Here is a 23,834-nt window from a genome sequence, read left to right as displayed (position 1 = left end):
TAGTCGGACTTCAATATAGATTTTGGACATCGGGTAAATGAACATGCAATGTTAAAACAATGAGGAAAATATGGGGTCTACGCGATATGAATCTGAAATAGTCAGACTTCAATATTGATATTGGACATCGGGTGAAATGAACATGCAATGTTACGACAATGAGGAAAATATGGGGTTTACGTGGCATGAATCCAAAATAGTTAGACTTCAATATGAATGTTGGTCATCGGGTGAATTTATTTTTTTTAAATGAGGAAAATATGAATGATTTAATATCCAAATCTCCTTAATTAGTGCTCTGTCGGTGTTAGATTTTTACAAATAAGAGTGCCGGAAGAGCCTTAAATGGAGGGGAGGGGAAGTGTTGTTTGTCGGGATGTTGATTTTCTGAATCATTAATCTTGTAATTATGCTTAAGCTTATTTGTCTCTTATTAATCACCCACATGTTATGTTACTTCCCTTTTCTTCTTAATTATTATTATTCCTCCGTCTCAAAATTAGTATCATTATAATTGATAAATTATTGTCACTACAAAATTATTGTTGTAGTGAGTATCTTTTGCATGTTTGTTTGTGTGTGGATATTATTTTTTGGACAGTAATGAAATCACATTTTTACTCAGAGGGTTTAAAAAATAAAAAAGTATAAATATATTAATAAGTCAATAAAAACTATATCAAGGGAGTCCTTAATGTAGTCAAAGTGTTTTAAGGCGGATTTAGATTTTTCACACAAAGAGTTTGGACTAATAAAAATATAAAATATGTGTGAATAAGTAAATAAAGCACAATTTCCATAAAGTCCCTAATGTAGTTGGTGAGTTTCAAGGAGGATTCAAGTTCTCACTTAAAAAGTTCAGAAAATAAAAATATAAATATCTGAATAACTAACAAAACACAATTTCAAAGAAATCTCTAATATAATCAGTGAGTTTCAAACCATGAACGTACGAGTGCATTTGAAAGGTGATATATTCTTGTTCAAAGGGTTCAAATAAATCCAGAAATATATTCTATATATAATTTTAAATCGAAAGATATCACATGAACCCTCTCCCGTCCCCCTAGATCCACCCTACTTTTGGGGTTAATAAGGTAAAAATAAACTATTTTGAATAACCAAAAATCAACTCAAAAGTAAAATCTAGGTAAATTGACAAGTGTACAATACTCCCTTTGTCCACAATTGTTTGTCAGGGTAAGGTCATGCACATCCCTCAAGGAAAATTTAATACAAGGTGTAATTTGACTAATATAACCCTATTATACCAAGAATACCAAAAGTCCATATAACTTTTCAATTGAACTACACTATCATTAAGGGCAGAATTGGAAAAAATTGACTAATTATTTCTTGATTGTTAAAATTGACAATTAATCTTGGACATCTATTTTTAGTATACCTGCCAAACAATTGTGGACGGAGGGAGTAACTATTATTTTACTATTATAGAGTAGCCAGCCAATTAAACTATGTCCACGTACATATTACATTGATGCTTTAGCCTTTTTTAAAAGTTTTGGCCGTATTTGAAATTTAACCTCATCTTTGCCACATGGCCTCGTTGGCCAAAATGTTAATAAATTGAATAGCGACACAACAGACACTTTTCTGCAAACTCTTTTTGACTGGATTCTCCTACAGACTCTTTTTCCTACATTTTACTTTGTACACATTATATGTCTACACCTAAGTAGTAATTATAACATACTTTAACTAATCCTCCCCGGTTCGTATTTTACTTGTTCAGTATTGACTTGACATTCTTTTAAGAAACAATAATCGAATAATAATTTTTTAAAATCACTATTTGAATATAACAAATTCAATATTTTGGAAAATATATATTGCGAATTGACTGTAATAACAAGAGTACATTAAAAACTGAGTGATGAGTTATCTCCTAATTTATTGCACTGAACAAGTTAAAATGAACTGAAAATTTTTAGTAGTTCAATCACTTGGCTATCTAAACTTTCACATAGTTGATTAGAGTTCGATTCCTCACATTCTAATTCCTTCTCCATTTCCTCTTCTGCCTTGGGGCCCCTACCCTCACTTTAAAAATTTAAAAGCACAAGTAAAAATGGACTTTTATTCTTTTTTTTTTTTTGTTTAGTAGACAAATAAAAGTGGTATGAAGGGTTCTATTAGATATCTATTTTTATTTGTCCAATTTAAAAAATTATAAGATAATTTATTATTTTATTCTGATTTTACCTTTATTAGTAAGCACTATTCATATATGTTCAATAATTAAATGACTTATAATAATTAATATAGTAAAATTGTCATTTTATTTACTATTTCGGCAGACTACGGAGCTAGTAATTCACATGTGGATAGATCAAATTCAATAGATTTTGTTCAAATAATATACTTTTATATTAGTTAATTCATTATATTATATATATATCAAATTTTTAAAATTCAGTTATAATCATTTAAAAGTGTCACATATAAATAAGTAAACATAGACGGAAAAAATAAAATAATTATCTCTCCTTAGTAAGGAAATAAAAATTTCAGCGCCGAACCTTGTTCAACAAAAGCGACAAACAAAAGCACATGCCACTGTCTCTAACTCCCAATTTTTTTTTAAGTATCAATAACATTATTTTTGTTTAATTTCATTGATTTTTTTAAAATAACCCAAATTTGTATTATTTGTTCCACACTGTCCATTTTCTAATTTTTTTGGCACTTTCTCCTCTTCCCTCCACCATATATACTAGTTCAATTTCTTCCTTCTCCCCAATCCTCACTCTTTCTTCTTTATTTTACCTACATTGGCCATTTTTGCAAAACATTTATAGAAATAATTACTATAAATACATGATGAAAGGTTTTTTGATCCTCTACTATATGAGTACTCTGTTTTTGCTATTTCCCAATTTAGCATTTGGTAGCCATAATTATGGTGAAGCACTAAGTAAGAGCTTTTTATTTTATGAGGCTCAGAGATCTGGTTATCTTCCTCATGATCAGAGAGTTCAATGGAGGGGTAATTCTGGTCTTAAAGACGGAAAAGCTAGTGGCGTAAGTTATTCTTTCCGTAATAGTCATTCGTTATAACAATATTTCAGTATTTGTAATGTTTCTAATCAGGAGCGCATTTATGGTGCTTGTGAACTTATGCGTCTCAATTTATGTGATGTAATTTGATTTGATATGAAGTTTAGAAAAGAAAGACAGATTTTTGAAACTTGTGCTTTGAAATAAGTTTATAAATGTTTATGTGACTATAAATTATATATATTGAGACAACAATAACATATCGAGTGAAATCTCAGTACGTGGGGTCTGAGAGAGGTAGAGTGTATGCAAACCTTACTACTCCCTCTATTCCATATTAACTAATTTTTGAGGTTTTTTCATTGTTCAAAATAATTGACTTGTTCAAAGTTCAAGATGGATGTTTGAATTTTTTTTTCCATATTTTTCCTTTCATTTTATAAAGTTTGAGATTTTCTAGGAGATAAATTGCACTACTTGTAAAGTTATATTTATGATATCACAAAGGACAATTGTGAAAAATATGATTTAAATTATGTCCTTAAATATTTTTTTTAATAAGTGTATTTTTTTTTTTTTTTTTTTTACCGTGGTTTCCGGGCGTCGCTTTGCGAACCCGACTAGCTGTACCCACCGGGTCCTGCTGTTTCAAGGCGGGTCCACCACGGTTAGTTCCACGGGGCCCTGGAGACGCGGCCGGTTTGTAATGCCTCCAGTGGCCCTGCTGGGGCTCGAACCGGCGACCTGAAGGACTTTGTCCCAGGCCTTTACCAGCTGAGCTACCCCTCAGGGTTTAATAAGTGTATTGTCTCACAAATTCAGTTAATATAGAATAGAAAAGTACTATCTTGTGGAGGAATCATATAAATCGAGACAGGAGTATTTATTAGAAGTGATCTAGTATTACCTGTTGATACTTGTGTTACACAAAGCTAAATAATATAATTGGTTGAATGTTAATTTATTTACCTAAAGGATTAGTGATCAATTTGAACTTACATTTTTTTTCTTCATTTATTTAAGTGGTGTGCTCATGTTATTAAAAATTCTAGATCCGTCTCTGATGTGTTGCAGGTAGATCTGGTTGGAGGGTACTATGATGCAGGGGATAATGTGAAATTTGGGCTACCAATGGCATTCACAGTTACCATGATGTCATGGAGCATAATTGAGTATGGGAAGCAAATGAGTGAAAGTGGAGAGCTAAGTAATGCTATAGATGCTATTAAGTGGGGTACTGATTATCTCCTTAAAGCTCACCCTGAACCACATGTCCTATATGGAGAGGTAATTAATTTCGATATATATCGTCAGTATAAATAATTTGATGGTGTTCACACCGTCAAGTTATATTTACTTGTTATAATATGGTAAATAATGTATAGGTTGGAGATGGTACCACAGACCATTACTGTTGGCAAAGACCAGAGGACATGACCACTTCAAGAGCTGCTTACAGGATCGATCCAAGTCGCCCTGGATCTGATCTCGCGGGGGAGACAGCAGCCGCTATGGCTGCTGCCTCCATAGTCTTTCGGAACAACAACCCTGCCTATGCTGAGGAGCTTCTAACTCATGCCTATCAGGTCAGTGCGATTTTTTCATGACTTTAAAAGAGTAACATAAAGTAAGAATGCAACAATACTTAACATATTATATACTATTATACTATCAGATCACTTATAAGATAAGTTATTCGTAATTCTGGTGGTATATTACATTATTTGTCTCTACATTTCCATAACTTGTGGTTTGCTGTTGTTTTCAGTTATTCGAGTTTGCGGACAAATACAGAGGCAAGTATGATAGCAGTATTACTGTTGCCCAGAAGTACTACCGATCTGTTAGTGGATATGCGGTATGTGTGATTGTTTCATGTAGAAATACTACTCAAATCTCTTTGTTAAATTGTATTCATCTTGTCATTTTCACAACATTTAATCAAGAAACTTTTGATTTTAACAGGATGAATTACTGTGGGCCGCTGCCTGGCTATACAAGGCATCTAACAAGCAATATTACTTGAACTACCTAGGGGAGAATGGCGATGCACTTGGTGGAACCGGTTGGTCCATGACCGAATTTGGCTGGGACGTCAAGTATGCTGGTGTCCAGACTCTTGCTGCTAAGGTCAATCACCGAAAATCCTACATTTTATTTCGTAATATTCTTGAATAATACTCTGTAGGTACCATGATAGTACCAAAATGAACATATAGTACCTGCCTAACCAAAAGGCTATATAGAGTATTTTGCTCCAAATCTTAACGTACACACTAGCTCCGCCCCTGTTATTATGCAAATCATTAACCTATTGGTGTATATTATTGCAGTTCCTGATGCAAGGAAATGCTGATAACCATGCAGCAGTCTTTGAGAAGTACCAAGAAAAGGCTGAGAATTTTATGTGTGCATGTCTTGGTAAAGGTAACCAAAACATCCATAAGAGTCCAGGAGGTCTCATTTTCAGGCAGAGATGGAACAACATGCAATTTGTCACAAGTGCTTCATTCCTTGCAACTGTTTACTCTGACTATTTAGCATCTGCTGGAAAATCCCTCAAGTGTGCATCCGGTCCTGTATCACCACCCGAGCTCCTGGACTTTGCTAAGTCACAGGTAAATTTATACTCCCTCCGTTTCATTTTTATGTGTCTTAATTTGACTGGGCACGAAATATAGGAAATACTTTGGATCTTATGGTGTTAAATATGTCAAGGTGCGATGTTGGAGTTAAAGAGTTTCTATTGGTTAAATTCTTAAGCATGTTTTATCGTTTTAGGTTGACTACCTACTTGGAGATAATCCAAGAGCCACAAGTTACATGGTGGGATATGGTAACAATTACCCGAGACAAGTTCACCACAGAGGTTCCTCGATCGTCTCTGTAAAGGTTGATCCTACTTTTGTTAGCTGCCGTGGAGGTTATGCTACCTGGTTTAACAGAAAGGCGAATGATCCCAATCTTCTAACCGGAGCCATTGTTGGGGGACCTGATGCCTATGACAACTTTGCTGATCAAAGAGACAACTATGAGCAAACCGAACCAGCTACCTATAACAATGCTCCCTTGATTGGTGTGTTAGCTAGACTTCACGGTGGTCAAAGTGAATACAGTCAGCTCCTTCCAGGTATTCATTCTAACATAAGCAATAACGTGCTCAAATTTGATCCGACCCTCCCATTTGCTACCTCTCATTCTACGTAAGTTATTCGAAGTTATTGCTAACAAAGAGTTCTCCTTTTTTACTTACAGTTGCTATTCCTCAGCCAAAACCAGATCCAGAGCAAAAAGTAACTCCAGCTCCAGGTACTTAAACTATCTCTTCTTGTGGCACTTAGAATTACTTGTGTAAATAAATGATATAACACATAAACAGACACTCAAACTTGGATGAGTAAATACTCCAACTTTGAGTATGCACATCTAGACACTTCAACTCGTCTCCACTGTGTCAATTGAAAAAACCTCCAACTTACCAAATGATCATCTAGACACCTCAAAATTTATGTGTCACGAGACACAGTGGGAACGAGTTAGAATGCTTAGTTGCTAGTTGAGATCAAGTTAAGTTGTCTATGCACTCACAAAGTTTGAGTGCTTACTTACCAGCGGAGGTCAAGTTTGAGTGTCTGTTGCACAAATAAATTGTAGCTATAAATTTTATTAGAGAGAAATCTAAATTGGAGTAACATAATATCTGCAGCTTCTGACATTGCTATTGAGCAAAAGGAAACAACTTCATGGGTTCGCGAGGGGAAAACTTACTACAGATACTCAGCAATAGTAACTAACAAGTCTTCTAAGACATTGAAGAACTTGAAGCTTTCAGTATCCCAGCTCTATGGTTCTCTCTGGGGTCTTTCAAAGTACGGTGACTCCTACATGTTTCCAGCCTGGATCAACTCGTTACCAGCTGGAAAAAGCCTCGAGTTTGTTTACATTCACACTGCTAATTCTCCTGCAGTGGTCTCCGTATCAAGCTACACTCTTGACTAAAACGCGAGAATTTTCACTTTTCAAGGGTTTAAATGTAAGATTTGTGCAGCTTGTTTGTGATTTTTCAACTTCTGGTTGCTTTGTAGTTTGAGTTATTAGTGCTTTAGCTGATGAAGTAAGGCGGATATTTGGACGAAGAAAGGAGCGAAGAGACGAATTAAAACAAGTGCTCATCCTCTTTCTTCTCCATTTCATTTTGTCACAAAATCCATAGTCATGTATTTGAAAGAAAGTTGCTTCTCCACAGAGAGTTCATAGATGGAAGTCTTCATTTCCTTTGTAATTTACGCAACTCAAGGTTTTCGTGTTTATAATATTTTCTCCTCTGATTCATGCCTTGCAAAATGTTCCCATGGCGTAAGCTCTACTACAATATTACTTACTTTGTACATACATTTTGTCCAAAGACAAAATCTGCTTTGATATGTTTTTCCTTGAGCCGAAGGTCTATCAAATATAACCACTCTACCTCCCAAGGTAGGTGTAAGGTCTGTGAAGTTCTACCCTCTTCCAGAGGCGAATCTAAGATTTTTCGAACATGAGTGCATCAAGTAAAATGTATTGAAGTAAGAATTGATCTTTAATCCTCAAGGTGAAAAGGTCAACATTTAACCATGTGGACCATTTAGACTTGTTGTAGTACGGGTTCAAGAATGTAATATTATACAAAATCTTAAAAAATATACATATAAAATATCTAATTTTACGAAGAGACCACGGGTGCGGATGCCCTATTTTTTGGCTGTAAATTCACCACTGCCCTCTTCAGACCTCACTTGTGGGATTATACCTGTATGTTGTAAGAACCTAAAATTTAAACTCATCAAATTAAAATTCTGGATCCACCTCTCGAATTGCTTAAGCTTTAGCCATCAAGGCACTCGACATATCAACAAAGAGATTTAGATCCCATACCAAAGTATCATCCGCATAAGCAAAGTGATTAATTCCAGGACTCCACTTTGGTACAACATAGCCATATTAATCGGGGGTTTACACGTGTCCAGAGACTAGTTGAGCGCGTTGATTCCCCTGGCTTTATCAAAAAATAAAGTCCACTTATCATTCCCATGGCTTTATCATTAAGCAAGATTATAATTTGCATTAATCTTCATTGACCTTCAATGCTCTAGAACCACTCAAACATACCTTTTTCCATATCTACGTTAAAGATATTTTAGTAATAATTCTCAATTAATTAATATTACACCTCAATTTATATAAAGACACTATATTTGGAATAACAGAGCAAAAATGGAATCAGTTAACAACAAACTGTTCATTTTTACTCTGTTAATATCCTCTTTCTTCATAATTTCCAATAAGTACCCGTTATTTCACCTAGTTACATCTTCATCAATAATATTCGTCGAATCAAAACTACATACATCTCCACTTCGATCCAATACAACAATACCTCGATTGGCGTATTTGATATCTGGTTCAGTTGGTGATGGGGAACGGATAAAGAGGACGTTGAAGGCGTTGTATCATCCGTTAAATCAATACGTGTTGCATTTGGATCTCGAAACTTCTGATGAAGAGAGAAATGAACTTGCGAAATTTGTGAAGAAAGAGGCTCTGTTTGTGAATGTGAAGGTAATTGAGAGATCTAATTTGGTTACTTATAGAGGTCCAACAATGGTGAGCAATACACTTCATGCTGCTGCTATTTTAGTGAAGGAAGGTGGTGAATGGGATTGGTTTATCAATTTGAGTGCTTCGGATTATCCATTAGTAACACAAGACGGTAAGTCCGCGATTTTAAACTTTTTTATAACAACGTTGTTTGTTTAAACTTCTGATTATCCCGTGAAATGTTGATATTAACATGAAAAAGTTATTTCATAAAGAAGACTTAGCCGTTATAGTGAAATGATTGTTATTAAGAGATCTGACTGAGTGTATAAAATATGGTTGAAGTATACACTATATATATACCGTCAGTTGTATATGTTGTGTATATGTATGTATAGATATTTATACATGTATATGTATATATTATATAAAGTTATACACTACATATATATACTGTGTACATATTTTGTAGATTAAATAGCGCAATTCGCAAAGATATTGAACTTTAATTTTCTCTAAAATAAATTTATTGGCGAAAATAATAAGTTTGGGACAATTATTTTAACATAATTTTTTTAAACAATATAGTAGACAGTTGATTTTTTAAAAATAATATGTTCCATGAAATTTTCATCGTGCTTCCATAGAAGAATGAAAAATAGATTTGCCTTTGCTTTATTCACTGCGCACTTTTTGCTAATTAATCTGATTTTTTATTGACAGATTTGCTTCACAGCTTAAGGAATATTCCAAGATATCTTAACTTTATTGAGCATACAAGTGATCTCGATTGGAAAGAGTATGTGAATAATTAACTTGCCATTTGATAAACATATTGTTAATTAAAGAAAGAGGTATTGAAAAAAATCCTAAATTTGGCGCGAATTATTAATTTCTTCTTTGAATTATTGACAGCCTTAAAACACTCATCTACTTGACTAATTGAACGTAAATGAGATTAACTACTATCCACTGATAGTGAAAAAGAAAATTACACTCAATTCATTTTTAGAAATACTTACTTCTCTTAAATAAGTATTTCTAAAAATGAACGATGGTGTAATTTTCTTATCCACTGTCAGTGGTTGTAGTTAATCTCAACATGAATAACCTCCGATCTTGCAATATGAGTGAAATACACTCCTAAATTCTTGCTAAGTTTACAGGTGTTTTCAACACTTCTCTCAGTTTTTAATTAAGAGTCTCATGCTCCTACAAGAGTTTGAGACCACTTGCTATGTCATTTGGCAGATCGGGGGTGTATCTAAGTTTCATTAGACAAATAGAGAGTACTGTTTTTAAGATTGTCAATAGTTTAGGAACGAAACTAGTAATTTATGTCAAATTTAAGAGAGTTTTCAATACTTCTGTCTTTAGTTAAATAATTAGTACTAATCATTGGATTTAATCAAATGTCTATTTATTAATGTAGGGAATATAGAGCCAAGCCTATAATAATTGATCCAGGGTTGTACAGCTTGAACAAATCAAATGTCTTCTTTGTTGAACCACAAAGAAGTGTGCCAACATCATTTAAATTATTCACAGGTGACAGTTTATAATTCTGACGTTTGATTAATATAAAACAAATAATTTCAATTTTACCATACCAAACATAAATTTCTTTTATTTCGTGAGATTGAGAACTTATAAACTCAAAATTTTAGCTTCATCTATACAGGATCCGCATGGATGATGCTCTCACGGCCCTTTGTGGAGTACTTATTGTCCGGGTGGGACAACCTCCCGCGGACACTCTTAATGTACTATACTAATTTTCTCTCTTCACCTGAAGGATATTTTCAAACTGTTGTATGCAATGTCCAAGAATTTATAAATACTACGGTGAACCATGACCTTCATTATATAGCATGGGACAATCCTCCGAAGCAACATCCACACTATCTTACGATGGATGATTATCGGGAAATGGTCGATAGCAATGCACCGTTTGCTAGAAAATTCAGGAAGAACGAATTGGTGCTTGACAAGATTGATTCCGAGCTTTTGGGCCGTAAACCTGATGGTTTTGTTCCTGGTAGTTGGTTTCGAGATACTAATGTAACAAACATAACTTTATTGCGACCTGGATCAGGTGCTGAAAGACTAACAAGTTTGATATCTGATTTTTTGTCTGATAAAGATTTTGACAAAAAACATTGTCTCTAGATGTACTAGATTTCTAAAGATAGTCACCTAACGAATAGTAATTATTATTTCATAAAATCATTTTCTTTATTAAAAAAATTGAAATCAAGAAGAAATGTGATTTTTTGAAATAATAACTACTAGTAATTAAGTGAGAATTCAATCGTTAAATGTATGTATACTTTTATTTAAATATAATGGATTGGACAAATTGTTGCTAATTAATACCCCTTAATTCATATGCTTAATTGTTTCACCCACCAATCCATATTAATTTGTTCAAATTCAAGATGTCTACTTAGTTACGATCCTCATCGATTTAGTGCATCATCTCAATTATAAGTGAGTGTATTTATAACCTTAATCTCCTTTTTTTTTTAAATGAATACATTTAACATGTTATCATCTAAAAACTACGTTATCGAAAATTATCGAATATTTGATTGCGATAATTATATGACAAGTTAATAATTTTATTGAAAAACTGCATTATCGATCGAACATTGCCAAATGATACTTATGAGAAGTTAAAGTACAAATGAGAGCATATTATTAAGAATACATACTTAAAGATGAGAAATATGTGATGAAAACTTAATGACCAATTAAATCAACGTATAATACCAAAAAAATAATTAAAAGAAAATAATGCGAGCTCTTCTTTATATTCTCACTCAACCATGAGAAATATTAAAATGTATTAACTGGCATTCGCCGTTTCGCTATGTGAATTATTCACTTTTTAAAAATATTTTTTATTTTATTTGAAAATTAATATTTAACCATACAAAATTTAAATATAATTTAAAATTATATTTGAAATTTGAAATTTGAAATATACTCAAAATTTTATTTTCACTTTCACTATATATATAAATGGTCCTATACCAAATAATTTACAAAAATTATAACTAAACCCAACTCCATATTCATCTTCAACTTCAATTTCAAATTTTTTAAATAAAAATGAAGATGAAGATAAACTGCAATAGTATGTAAATAGCTTATATATAAAATCTAATTTATGGCATTATATGGTTATTTTATTGAGTTAATTCTCTTATATAGCAAATTTAATAGTATATTTCAGATATATTAATAAAGTTAAGTGTTTTTACTAATATTTAGAAATTGAAAATCATATTTAAAATATATACATTTAAATTCTAAATAATATTTACAAAATATATAATCAAACACAATTTAACTAAAAAATATAATAAAATAAATAATTTTAATTTTTATGGCTAAACGCCTACTAATAATTCATACCATGGAAACAGAGAACATTTTGATTTAACAAAAATCAAAGCAATAAAGCAATATTCGGTCCTATACCCAACCCGAATTGGAAACATTGTTTTGGATAAGTGATAACATAAGGACAAATTACATATTCAATCGATCGATTAAAAATAATTATATTTATTAATTAAATATTATATATTAAAAATGTATATTTTATATATGTAATACAAAATGTATTTGTTAGTTAAGTATTCTTTTAATAAATGCTATTTTTATCAGTTCCTCATAATAATAAGTGTTGATTTAAAAAATAATATCAGTGTTCGATATTTATAATAGACCTCGATTAATTTAGATTCAGGGATAACATTTCTGAAGCGGCGCCCTTAATATATATTTTCAATACCTAAACGTTAGAGTCCAAGTAATTAATGATAGAGAAATCCACAATTATCTTACCATCACCTGTGTTGGTGATTTAATGAACCACTTGACAAGCTATTGTTGATGTGAAGTATATTGTATAATAACTTTAACATAAAATGTACGTATTTTTTAACCTATGTTTGGTTGGAGGTATTAGGTAATCCTTAAATTATTTATTCATCATTTTTGTAATAGTGATTAGATAAGTTATCTCATATACACAGTGAAATAACTTATCTCAAGATAATTAATCTCAAAATAACTAGTTCCCAACCAAACGAAGCGTAATTTAGTACTCTCTCCTTCCCATTTTACATGATACCTTTTTTTAAAAAAAAATTTGAATGCCATTTTATTATTAAAAATAATTTAATTTAAAAATTTTTCATATTCATTATTAATGAAATAATTTACCATAACACAAATATCTACTTATTGTTTTACATCATAAATTTCAATTTTTTTTTTTATTTTTTTTTTTACTTAAACCATCGTATCAAGTCAAATTATGCCACGTAAAATGGATAGAGGAAATACCTTTTTTTTTTTAATTGTGGGACCAAATCATAATAAAATCAACAACTAGTTGTCCAATCATATAATAATATGCCTTCTCCTATATGGCTGTCTCTATTATGTCAAACCACTTTTCTCCTTCCCCTGCAAAAAAACTTGGTCTGATCAAATATCAATACCCAACAGGTTCAGGTATTTTCTCTTCTTTTCAGATTATATACTGTTTTCTTGAATTTGGGTTGTTTTTCTTGTTGTAGTGAGAAAAAACAAGATCAAAATTTTGAGTTGTGAAGCTCTTTTTGGGATTTCATGTTGTATGGATAATTAACAATATATTAGTGAAGACTTCAACTTTTTAGCTTTGGTGAAAGTTTGCTGTACTTTGTGTTAAGAGTTTGTGCTTCTTCTGTACGGTCACTTAATTCAAGTTTGTGTTTTTTTTTATTTAATTTGAAATAAGATTCTTGAATTTATTGGGATGTGTATGTTTTGGAATTTTTTATGATTTACGAGTATCTGCTAGCTCCCATCGGCATAAATACTTGGTAACTCTGTCTATTAAGGCCGGGATAGAAGAGAATAAATTGCCTAGTGTTTTTGCTTCTGTGGTAATTTGAACATGAGAGTTTATGATTCTCGATCCACTTTATTGACCACTAGGTCTACGGGGGAAATTTAGGGGGTCTGGAGGGTGTTCACCTGCCTGAACATGAGACTAAAGGTTGACTTAGTGGTTTAGGGGTTCAAAATTCACCTGGGGTTCTAAGTTCAAAGTCCATGAACTACATTTTTACATTTCGAAACCCTTGAGTGAAAATGCTGGATCTGCTATTGCTAGGCCATACCCTTGGGTTTATGTTGTTTAGGATTCGGAATGGGGTTTTACCCTTTTTACTAGTAAGGGCTGCTTGTTATATTGCGCGGTGTGCTAGTGGATAGAACAATCGAATTGAAATTACTAATGACAGATAGGTTGAGGATAAATGTGTTGGGTACCTCTGTCCCTTTCTCCTTTTCCGTGGACTTAAAATGATGGAAATCTTACAGTTATAAAGTGGGGAAAAATCCCCCGCTACTCCATCTAAGGAAACTTATTATCGAGCTTACATACTAACGTTCGGTATTCGTAGGGGATACTAGTCATTGACAGGCTGCTATTGGTTACTTTAATAGGAGGATTTTAGGTGCCACTCCTTGTACTCTTGGGGTTTTTATTTTGAATAAAGAGGTTGTGGTCCATTCATGTATTCCATCCTAGAAGTGGCTTTGTCTACAAGGAAAATAAGTGATCTTACTTTAAGTGTTTTCAAGATGATCAAAATCAAATACCTTTTTTCTAGCTGGATAGCAGTCTTATTTAATGCGGAATCTGATGTCAAAGTAGGTTATCATACATAATTTTTTTGAAATGGCATTGAAAATCTTGATGTTGCACAAATCCTGTCATGGTAGCCTGGTGGGAGGGATTGAATATGTAGGAAGCTATGGTAACACATAATAAACTTGAAACCATATGGGAAGTGGTTTGCAAAAGGGAAGAAAGAAGCAACACAGGAAAATATAAGGCAAACCCTGCAGTGATTTGAGCCATAAATCTCAATACACTGCCGATGACATGTCATCTTTGAACCATAGACAACTGTCATTCTTCTGAATCTTTAAAGATAATTAACTATAATCATAGAAAGTATTTTTTTTCCTACTATGAGGTTGGAATCTGTAAAGTTGGGAATGCTGATTATACATTGTAATTCTGGTTTCACTTCCAATTTTAGAGTTGCTGGCAAACATAAACAATCATGGGTGATGGTCCTCGAGGAATAGAGGTGTTTGAAGATCATTTTCAAGCTTCAACATCTGGTGAAGACTCCATGCAGAGCCCAGCTTTATCTAAATATATCGGAAGTAATGATTCTTTAAGGTATATCTTCTAAAGGACATTTGAGGTGGAGAGGAGTTGCACATTTTTTCAAGGAATTCACTTTTTTAATTTGTTTTATTTGGCTTCTCCCGTATTAGAATAGATCCATTAGTAGATCATGGACTAGAAGAAAATTGAAAGGGGCTGCTTCAATGTTGAATATGTTTAGCCTCAACAAGCTACCTTGGATGTCTGGCACAGATGGTCAAGAAAAGGTACATGTTATTTGTAGTTGCCTGCTAACTGTTTAGCTTGCTATTTCTTACTTAATTGTTCTGAAGGTCATCATTGTCTTTGGGTTGGGGAAGGGAAAGATTACTCATTACAGATATTATCACATCTTGCAGGTAGTCTTAACTGCTGCAGAAGTAGAATCTCTTCGATCAGAACTCGGTGCTTTGGAAGAAAGAGAAGCTCATTGCAAAGCTCAGTAAGATTTGATACCCCCCTTTATGGGCTCGCTTGTGCCTTATGTGACCTATTCTGTTTTTCCTTATATATAACTGTGTATAAGGTTGCTTCCCCTTTGATAGTGTTCTGCTTTTAATTTCTTATTGTGAGACTGAGTAGGGTCTCCCAGGCATTTAGTAGGTTGGTTTGGTTATAGTTATTTCTAGCTCATATGGTTACAATAGTTTGTCATCACTATGTTCAATCCCTAATGCGTGTGAGGATCTTCATAGGTCATCATGTGCGATAGCTGTGAATATCAATTTGAGAATTAAAAAGCATAAGTACTCATCTCTGTTTAAGTGTATTATCAGTGTAATATGAACATGTTCACTGATTCGTATCTTTTCAACTTTAACAAAAGTGACCCCAAGGCTTTGAGGCCAAAGCGTGCTTTGGTTCAACGGCAAAGGTAGTACGACATGGGATGTGCTGTTGGTTCAGGTCACGAGTTCGAATTCCGCTGCTGAATCAAGTTTGGCATTTAAGTGGAGAAGGCTAGTGGGACGACCTGAAAATGTAAATAGAATAGGGCCAAAATTAGTTGCACCATTTTTATTTAGTTTATTTTTCATGAGTTGAATTGTGTTAAAAACATGGAATATTGCTGCAGTTTCGTTTTCCGTTCAAACAAAGCATTTATTAAAGGTAGAGAAATGATGATTATCTAATGGAAAAGCAGCGTAATGTATCTCCAAATCCTAGATGGGTTCAGAATGTCCAATTATGAAACACCTCGACAAGAGGAATCAATTTTAGGTTGCTGCATCAAATCTGGTTGCAGCGATCTATCTAGAATAATTGAATGGATAAATAAAAAACAAAAATAGAAATAAGAGCCAGAGATGTGAATGTACTTTAGGATAAAGGCCTCCTCACGTAGATTTGATAGGAAGCTTGTAACTGACACTTTTTGGTGGTGACCAGCATGCCCTTAATGCTGAAGAATACAATCTTATCAGTTTCAAAAAAAAATAGAAAAAAAAAGAGAAAGGCCTCCTCACTGGGACAGATCCCTGATTCTAAAACTAGAAAACACTAGGTGTAATTGAAAACATGACTGTGTAATTATTACATTTCTAAGCATAGGGAAATCCGTTTCAAATTTCACCAGTAGAAAATTTTATATAGTATGACTGGCTTCCCCAAAAAATGAGAAGACATGATTTATCTATGTAAATGCTTTCTCTAACAGTCTCCCAAAATCCCTTATTGGAAAATTATCTTGAGTAAATATTCGTATTCTTAATTTTGTTATGATATTATCACCTAATAATGAACAAAACATTATATAAACAGTTGCCAAGTCCCTATTTGAAGAAAAAAGAGAGATCTTCTTTCACAAATGTGAAGTACTGTTCAAGGATCACCCACTAGTCCTACACAATATCACAACGAAATTGTTACAAAGAGGACAAGAGCCTCACTAAGAGTAATTCTACTAGCTATTCTCAGCTTATACTTGCAAATACTTCGAAAATAACATGTTCAATCCTAAAAGGTGATTGATCTGTCAAAAGAGTATTGTCTTTTGATTTTCATTGTTTTTTTTTTTCTCTTCACAGATTAGAACACATTGATGAAGTCGTACGGGCTGCACGACTTTCGGGGTATTTGGACATGAGAATGGTATTAATAGGCCAACAGCTGTCATCATCTTAACATTGTTTGGACTTCAGACAATACTACACTGGATTTACATATTTGTTCCACAATTTTATTCTGTTTTTTTTTTATTAATAGAGATGGGCAACTTTACCCGGAGAACCTCTTCCAGTTGATGACACTGATGTTGATGATTGGCTGCCTAGATTTTTTGTCCTTCAGGGATCGTGTATCTTCTGGTATTCGTCATGCACAGGTGACTTTTTCAACAGTTAAAGATTCTACTAGCATGCCTTTCAGGATACTCTGCAACTACTGTATAAATATGTTATTCCAAGCCTTTTGGTGTACTATCACACTGTATTTTTTTGCCGAGACCTTCCATTAGACAACTTTGAATGTTACATTATGAGAAGATTTCCTTAAATGACATCTTAGAAGTTTATGCTGATTTCACTGGTATTTACTACAACCTAATGGACCACCTTGAATTACTTGGTATCTCCTAGACGTTTTTGTTGAGTCAAGATTTACTGGTTTGTGATAATAGGAACTAGAGATCGCGATTTTTAGTGTTTTACTAAATCCCACACCTTTCTACCAGGTGGTGAAATATTCATATATTATGTCAACAATGTTTCAAGGTCAACTAAACATTTTGCTAAATAGACTGAAATGGAGACTGTAACAGAAACAACAATAAAAATGGTAGAAGCAGTATATGACTGGAGATGGTGAAAAGATATGAAAGAAGAATGGAAGACTAGACAAACCTATCTTTTGGAGGGGTCCATTCAAATGGCTAGCCCTTATAACAGTGCCAGACTCACTACCAACAAATGTGATGTCACTATTCTCTATGTCTGTTAAGAAGGAGAGGAAGTTGGATAAACTTGGGAGAGATTTTCTATGGTAGGACAGCAAGGAAATGAAAGCTTATCACTTGGTAAGATGGAGCACTGTTGCAACAACCAAAGTGAAGGGACCGAATGGGATTTAGATATGTGAGGTTGCTGAATAAGACTTTGCTTGTAGAAATGGTTATGAAAGTATGGTTGAGAGAAGTATATCTACTGAAGATATGGTTATCCTGGAATACAAGAGACACCTATTTTTAGGTGTGATAAGATATCCACATCTTATATTTTCGACCAGATACTAATTTCATTCTAGCACTTGAGACATTTCTAAGATTCTGACAAGATGGTGTCTCCGTATTTAGAGGGTGTTTGGATTGACATATTTTTAGGTGCTTTTGGCTTTTAAGCACTTTTAAATTTTTAGAGGTGTTTGGCAAAGATACCAAGTGCTTAAAAGCACTTCACTTTAGGCTTAAAAAGTGACCTACTTTTGACTTTTGGCTTTTGACTTTTAAGTCACTTAAAAAAAGCTTATCCAAACACCCCCTTAGTCAGTCTGATCCTGATCACTGATTTAAAATTGGCAATGGCTGGAGCATAATGTTTAAGAGAAACTAAAACAACTCGAAGGTGAAGAGGATGAAAGAAAACCACCAAAACTTGGAGGCATTTCAAGGACTTCCTAGTGCAGCAGATAATTTGATTTGAAAAGATTGCAGGACAAGTGGTATTTACTTGCTATAACTCACTGATAGCAAGTGAAACTAGAGCCATACATGGTCTTGGAGAACAAATATGGAAAACTAGAACACTACACAAAGTAGCCTGCTTCTTTTGGTGACACAACAGAATGTCCAAAGGAGAGGCATTCATCTCTGCAGCATACATCAATTATTTTGGAGATTAAGCTGAAAACATCAATCACCTTCCCTGACATAGCTGTATCAACTATGGCATTTGTTATTGAGCATTTTGGTGCTGAAATCGGTAATGTCTATGGACACTTTTTTTTTTTTTTGATGAAGTAAGATGTTGTATTAGAAAGGCATCAAGAAGATGCAAATTACAACACAAAAATATGGTTAACTCCTGAGAACAAAAACACCTATTTAATCAGGGAGTTAACCACAAGCAAAAGGATGGTCGCTAAGCCATATTGAGGGAGCTAATGAAATCTAATAGGGCAATATATCATTTACAGGGGATAAGTTGCTCCAATGGAAGAGACTAATAAGGCAAAAGGATTTCAGACTGCTAATTGGAGTTGAGATACCATCAAAACATCTGAGATTCCTTTCCTTCCAAATACACCAAAAAATACATGATGGAATCATCTGCCAGGTCTTCTTGATGGGGCTATCAACTTCTCTAAGACTCCAACTTCCAACTACTTCTTTGACACTTTGCGGGAGAATCCAGTTGATACCAGCAATTGAAATAAACATATTCCAAAGAGCTGTTGCCACTGGACAGTGCAGAAACAAATGATTCACTGATTCCAGGCTATTGAGGCACATGAAACATCTGTTTACTAGCTGAAGTTTCCTCCTATTTAGATTGTCCAGGGTTGGGATAGCATTCTTGAGGGTAGTCCAAGTGAAACACTTGATTTTAGGGGGTAGTCTAGTCTTCCAAATCAGTTTCCATGGCCACTGGTCTATCATGGCATTTGAAGAGCACAACTTATGGTATCCTTCCTGCACTGTGTATATTCCTTTTTCAGAGTTGCCCCATTTTAAGCAATCAGGCAAGTGAGGGGTCATTGAGGCTCCTTCTAGAATTCTGAAAAAATCAAAGAGCTCATTAAGCTCCCAGTCTTGAAAATTCCTTCTAAAGCGTGGGTGGTGCCCATAATCCACCTTCTCTGTTTTGAGCCACTGAAGAGTCTGTGTAGAGGCTATCCTGTAAATAGCAGGGTGGGAGACATTGAGAGGTTGATTGTTGAGCCACCTGTCTTTCCAAAATTTAAATGAGTTCCCATTTCCAATCCTGAAGGACACCTCTTGGAAGAACTCCTCCCTTAGCTGGTTAATGTACTTCCAAGGTCCAACTCCATAAGGATCATTGTTCTGCTTGGTGCTCCATTTGTCTTGCCTCCCATATTTGGCATTCACTACCTCTTTCCAGATACCTGTTGGTTTTTGAGCATATCTCCACCACCATTTCATTAACAGGCTCTTGTTGTTCTTCTTTAAATCTCTGATTCCCAAACCTCCGTGTTGCTTTGGCATAATTACATTTTCCCACTTCACAAGATGGAACTTATGGCCCTCATAGCTCCCCTTCCACAAAAAAGATCTTCTGATTTTGTCAATTTGATTCTGTACCTTGGATGGTATTGGGAGCATTGACATAATATATGTGGGGATACTGTCAAGTACACTCTTGATAAGAGTCAACCTGCCTCCCATTGAGAGATATTGCATCTTCCAAGTTGCCAACCTTCTCTCCATTTTCTCAATAACTTCATTCCAAACTCCTGCATCTTTGAACTTTGCTCCCAAAGGGAAACCTAGGTATTTTGTTGGAAATGTGTCAATGCTACAACCCATGATGCCAACCAGTTCTTCCAAATTAGGGACCTCATTTACTTGGTAGATCTTACTCTTCTGCATATTAATATGTAGCCCGGAGATTGCTTCAAATAGGAGTAGTGTTAGGTTGAGATATCGCACCTGAGACTTCTCTGTCCCACAAAAAGTAAAGAGTATCATCCGCGTAGAGCAAGTGTTTGAAGATACTAATGGAACATGTTAAGAAAATGGATGTTGGTGTAGCTCAATCTCAAAAGCTAAGTCATGAGTTGAAGTTTTTCGCAACCATATAAAGATACAACAACTTTTCAACCAATGTGTGACATTCTAGCATTCGTCTCTTCCCTCTCCACCACATGTTGTATGGTTGGACATTTGAAGCACGGACAATATAACATGGCCAGTATTGAGTAAACCAAGAATAGGAATGAGTCTGACTATGATACCATGATAAGAAAATGGACATTGGGCCTAACTCAACCTCAAAGCTACCAATGAAAAGCACCACTAATATAAAAGTTAGTGTTGACATACAGACCAATACCTGTTGGCCAAAGAAGAATCTGAGATGTCAGTGTTACTCTACGTGAGATATATATGTTTCTCTATTACGAGATGCCCATATTTCTTCTACACGAGATGTATAAACTTGTGAGATGAGGATATAAGGATACAACAACATATTCCTTCAACCAATATAGGATATTCTAACAAAACAAAATCTCAGTTTGTATGTGGTGGATATTTTGGAGAAAAAGGAATCTGAGATGCTTCAAGGGCAACAAACTCCACCTTTAAAATTAAGTTGAATTGCATCATTTTGCTGTATATCTACTTGATGTTAAAAATTTGGTGGATTTTATAGACTCCATATACAACTAGAAGGGAATATACTTTGGCTTTTTAGATGTACATGTCATAGTCTTACTGCTATATGTCATTAATAAAATTCCTTTATCTAATGGTAAAAAGAATCTATAGCCTAAGAATAGGGGAAAAAAGCCAAGTGAAATAATACGAAATTACACCATTAAGGGGGATCAAAGTAATCATACATTAACAGTTTGTTGGTTTTTGTGGAAGTATAGTTTGATTCAAACCAAAAGGAAGTCCTTTGGTTTTCTAGAAGGGTTTTCTTCTGTTTCATGGAGAACAAATGTGTTTTCACCAGAAAAAGAACTTTGTTTTAGAAAGCTAAAGGGTTCTTAAGAAAACTTTTGGGCCAAGCATGGCCTAAATTTCCTTTCCTCGGCCTTTACCTCTGCTTATGCTGATAGAGCAGGGGAAAACATCTGTGGTTGGGGTAGCAATTACCTTACCTATTCGGAATAGCTCAATCTTGAAATATCCCACCTCATATTGGCATCTGCTGTTTCTTGATGATCTGTTATGTGTTCCTATTATCTTCTCTTGATTTAATGGCTTAGCTTTGTTTTCATTAACTTCATTCCAAAATACTTCCAAAGTTTAGCTGCAGTCTGTATTGTATCTCCTTTTGGTTTATCTTTTTAAAGTATTTCTGATTCTGTCCTATTCTATTTTGATAAATTTGGATATTCCGATGTTTCCTGATGTAACAGATATGCTATTTCTTGATTAATTTTGAATAACATGTTTGCAGATCTAAGCCCCCAGGATTCAACCCTTCTATCTGATGTAGTTGAAGTTGGAACCTTACCTTGCCTGATACGAGACAATGAGGACAAACGATATTGCTTTTATATCTCAACTCGTTATGGACTGAAATATGAATGCTCTAGTAATTCTAAGATAAAGGTAATGGTTTTCTTTTTCTGGATCCTTTATTGCAATGTGCAAATAACTATTCTGATCTCTGTCTTGAATTTGTTTGGGTTGATGAGTATGTTTAAGTTCCCGAATTGGTCAAGTTTGGAAGTTGAGGATTTCTGAATAGACCGTGCTTGTTCATATGCTTTATATACACCTCCTTTTGGATGTTAACTTTGTTTCAACACACCTAGTGCCTTTTGAGTAGTATTAAAAGTATTACACATCACATATTTCAGAATTATTTTCCTATAGTGATTAGATTTTTGCGAGTCAAGTCATGTCTAAACAATTGGACTGGACAATTGTGTAACATATGACAGGATCAGTATGTTTGATAAACATTCACTTGTAATCTGTTGAACTCATAAGTGGTTTTGAAAACTCTACATATTAGGTTAAAAGCATTTAAGGACTAATCTTAAATAAGTAGCATTCTCTAGCGTCAGAATAGCTACGTATTAGCATAAATTTGTAAAATAGCCCAATGGTATCCTTCGTTTGTTCCCATCTCAAATAACGTGGAAAACTATTATCTGATGTATATATACAAACATAGCCAATTCCTTTTCATCTTCCATTTCCTTGCTCTATGTGTTGCTATCCTTTTCTTTTCAGGTTGATTCGTGGTTGGAAGCATTACGGAGTGATTGCAAACTGCGATCTGACTGAGCAACTATTAATGAGTTGACTAGGAATTGACATGATCTGCTATTATCAGCAACAGCGTCACTATATAAGCCAGATTCGGAAGCAGAAACATATATATCACTTCTCCAAACTTCCACTACAACATTTTAGCGTTTAGCCAGTGCATTCTGTACATAGTCTAGCATACAGCCATTGTAAAGCATTAAGGTTAACATTCGATAAATTAGTTTCAGCAGATGCTAAGGATTGTGCTGATCTTGTCATGCACAACTTTAAGCTTGGTATCTACATAATGAAGGAGAGCTTGCTGGCTCTCTGTGGCAAGGCATTTTCAAAGCATATGAGTTTAGTACTTGTTAAACTGTGGAGAAAAATGAATGAAAGAAGCATGTTTCAATGCAAATAATGTTGTGAATGAGGTAAGTTTTTAATGGAAATTTCTTGATTTTTTCTCTTTTGAGATGTTATTTGATCAGAAATAGGAGGCTTAGCTTCTAAAGATGCATTTTGATGAGCATATTGGTTGATGTTGTTGTTGCAAGGTTATAAGACCCATTCAGTGCTATGTAAAATGGATCATTAGCACAAATGCCCCTATTTTGGGGTAGTTTTAATTTTCTGACCTCAAATATGATAGTTCTTTTAAGTTTTGCCCTTCAAAACTTAAATGGATGGAAATATACCTAATGTCGAAATAAAAAATAACTTTTTCGTGGGGAATAAATTATATTTTTGTATTATATAATATCAGATAAGTTATGCCTGTGACCTGAAATAACAAACAATTTTTTCACAGGGCATAATTTTTATTTTCATATCATAATACACAAGCTATGTCGTATGAACATAAGTTTATGTTTTTGTATCACAATATGCCACAAGTTTTATCGCATGGACATAAGTTTAAGTTTTGTATCACGATATCCCACAAGTTTTGTGGGATGGACATACGTTAAGTTTTTGTTGTATCACAATATCCCACAAGTTATGTCACATGAACATAAAATTATGTTTTTGTATAACAATATCCCACGAGTTATGCCGCATGTTGGAGCGCATAATGTATTTCCAAAAACAAAACATAGACCTACA

General features: G+C 34.0%; 4 protein-coding genes across 4 annotated transcripts in view; 3 read left to right on the top strand and 1 right to left on the bottom strand.

Moving 5' to 3' along the window:
- LOC125820445 (uncharacterized) overlaps positions 1-23,834 on the bottom strand; it is a 195,773-nt gene that overhangs the window by 171,819 nt on the left and 120 nt on the right. The window lies entirely within an intron of this gene.
- LOC125820436 (endoglucanase 6-like) lies at positions 2,839-7,350 on the top strand. Its single transcript, XM_049499872.1, has 9 exons — positions 2,839-3,042; positions 4,093-4,305; positions 4,404-4,604; positions 4,787-4,876; positions 4,984-5,148; positions 5,352-5,636; positions 5,800-6,148; positions 6,274-6,327; positions 6,725-7,350. The coding sequence occupies exons 1-9, from the start codon at positions 2,839-2,841 to the stop codon at positions 7,015-7,017; spliced, it is 1,854 nt and encodes a 617-aa protein (XP_049355829.1). The 3' UTR covers positions 7,018-7,350.
- LOC125820480 (beta-glucuronosyltransferase GlcAT14B-like) lies at positions 8,266-10,764 on the top strand. Its single transcript, XM_049499918.1, has 4 exons — positions 8,266-8,767; positions 9,319-9,394; positions 10,028-10,143; positions 10,277-10,764. Exons 1-4 carry the CDS (start codon positions 8,272-8,274, stop codon positions 10,762-10,764), a joined length of 1,176 nt encoding a protein of 391 aa, XP_049355875.1. The 5' UTR covers positions 8,266-8,271.
- LOC125820461 (uncharacterized) lies at positions 14,629-22,945 on the top strand. The gene is made up of 7 exons (XM_049499901.1): positions 14,629-14,854; positions 14,958-15,069; positions 15,202-15,284; positions 16,870-16,933; positions 17,048-17,165; positions 21,925-22,079; positions 22,710-22,945. The coding sequence occupies exons 1-7, from the start codon at positions 14,733-14,735 to the stop codon at positions 22,761-22,763; spliced, it is 708 nt and encodes a 235-aa protein (XP_049355858.1). The 5' UTR covers positions 14,629-14,732; the 3' UTR covers positions 22,764-22,945.

The sequence above is a fragment of the Solanum verrucosum genome, unplaced genomic scaffold (genome assembly GCF_900185275.1).
Source record: "Solanum verrucosum unplaced genomic scaffold, falcon-dt-bn FXZP01000229.1, whole genome shotgun sequence".
In the NCBI taxonomy this organism is placed as follows: domain Eukaryota; kingdom Viridiplantae; phylum Streptophyta; class Magnoliopsida; order Solanales; family Solanaceae; genus Solanum; species Solanum verrucosum.
Note: the sequence above shows the minus strand (reverse complement) of the source record. Positions and strands in the feature narration are given on the sequence as shown.

Bases quoted from the DNA above. Each gene is read 5' to 3' on its own strand.
- LOC125820436 (XM_049499872.1), top strand. From the start codon at position 2,839: ATGATGAAAGGTTTTTTGATCCTCTACTATATGAGTACTCTGTTTTTG. The intron at 3,043-4,092 runs GTAAGTTATTCT...GATGTGTTGCAG, and splicing joins AAGACGGAAAAGCTAGTGGC to GTAGATCTGGTTGGAGGGTA. The intron at 6,328-6,724 runs GTACTTAAACTA...TAATATCTGCAG, and splicing joins AAAAGTAACTCCAGCTCCAG to CTTCTGACATTGCTATTGAG.
- LOC125820480 (XM_049499918.1), top strand. From the start codon at position 8,272: ATGGAATCAGTTAACAACAAACTGTTCATTTTTACTCTGTTAATATCC. The intron at 8,768-9,318 runs GTAAGTCCGCGA...TTTTATTGACAG, and splicing joins TCCATTAGTAACACAAGACG to ATTTGCTTCACAGCTTAAGG. The intron at 10,144-10,276 runs GTGACAGTTTAT...TCATCTATACAG, and splicing joins ATCATTTAAATTATTCACAG to GATCCGCATGGATGATGCTC.
- LOC125820461 (XM_049499901.1), top strand. From the start codon at position 14,733: ATGGGTGATGGTCCTCGAGGAATAGAGGTGTTTGAAGATCATTTTCAA. The intron at 15,070-15,201 runs GTACATGTTATT...CACATCTTGCAG, and splicing joins GCACAGATGGTCAAGAAAAG to GTAGTCTTAACTGCTGCAGA. The intron at 15,285-16,869 runs GTAAGATTTGAT...TTCTCTTCACAG, and splicing joins GAAGCTCATTGCAAAGCTCA to ATTAGAACACATTGATGAAG.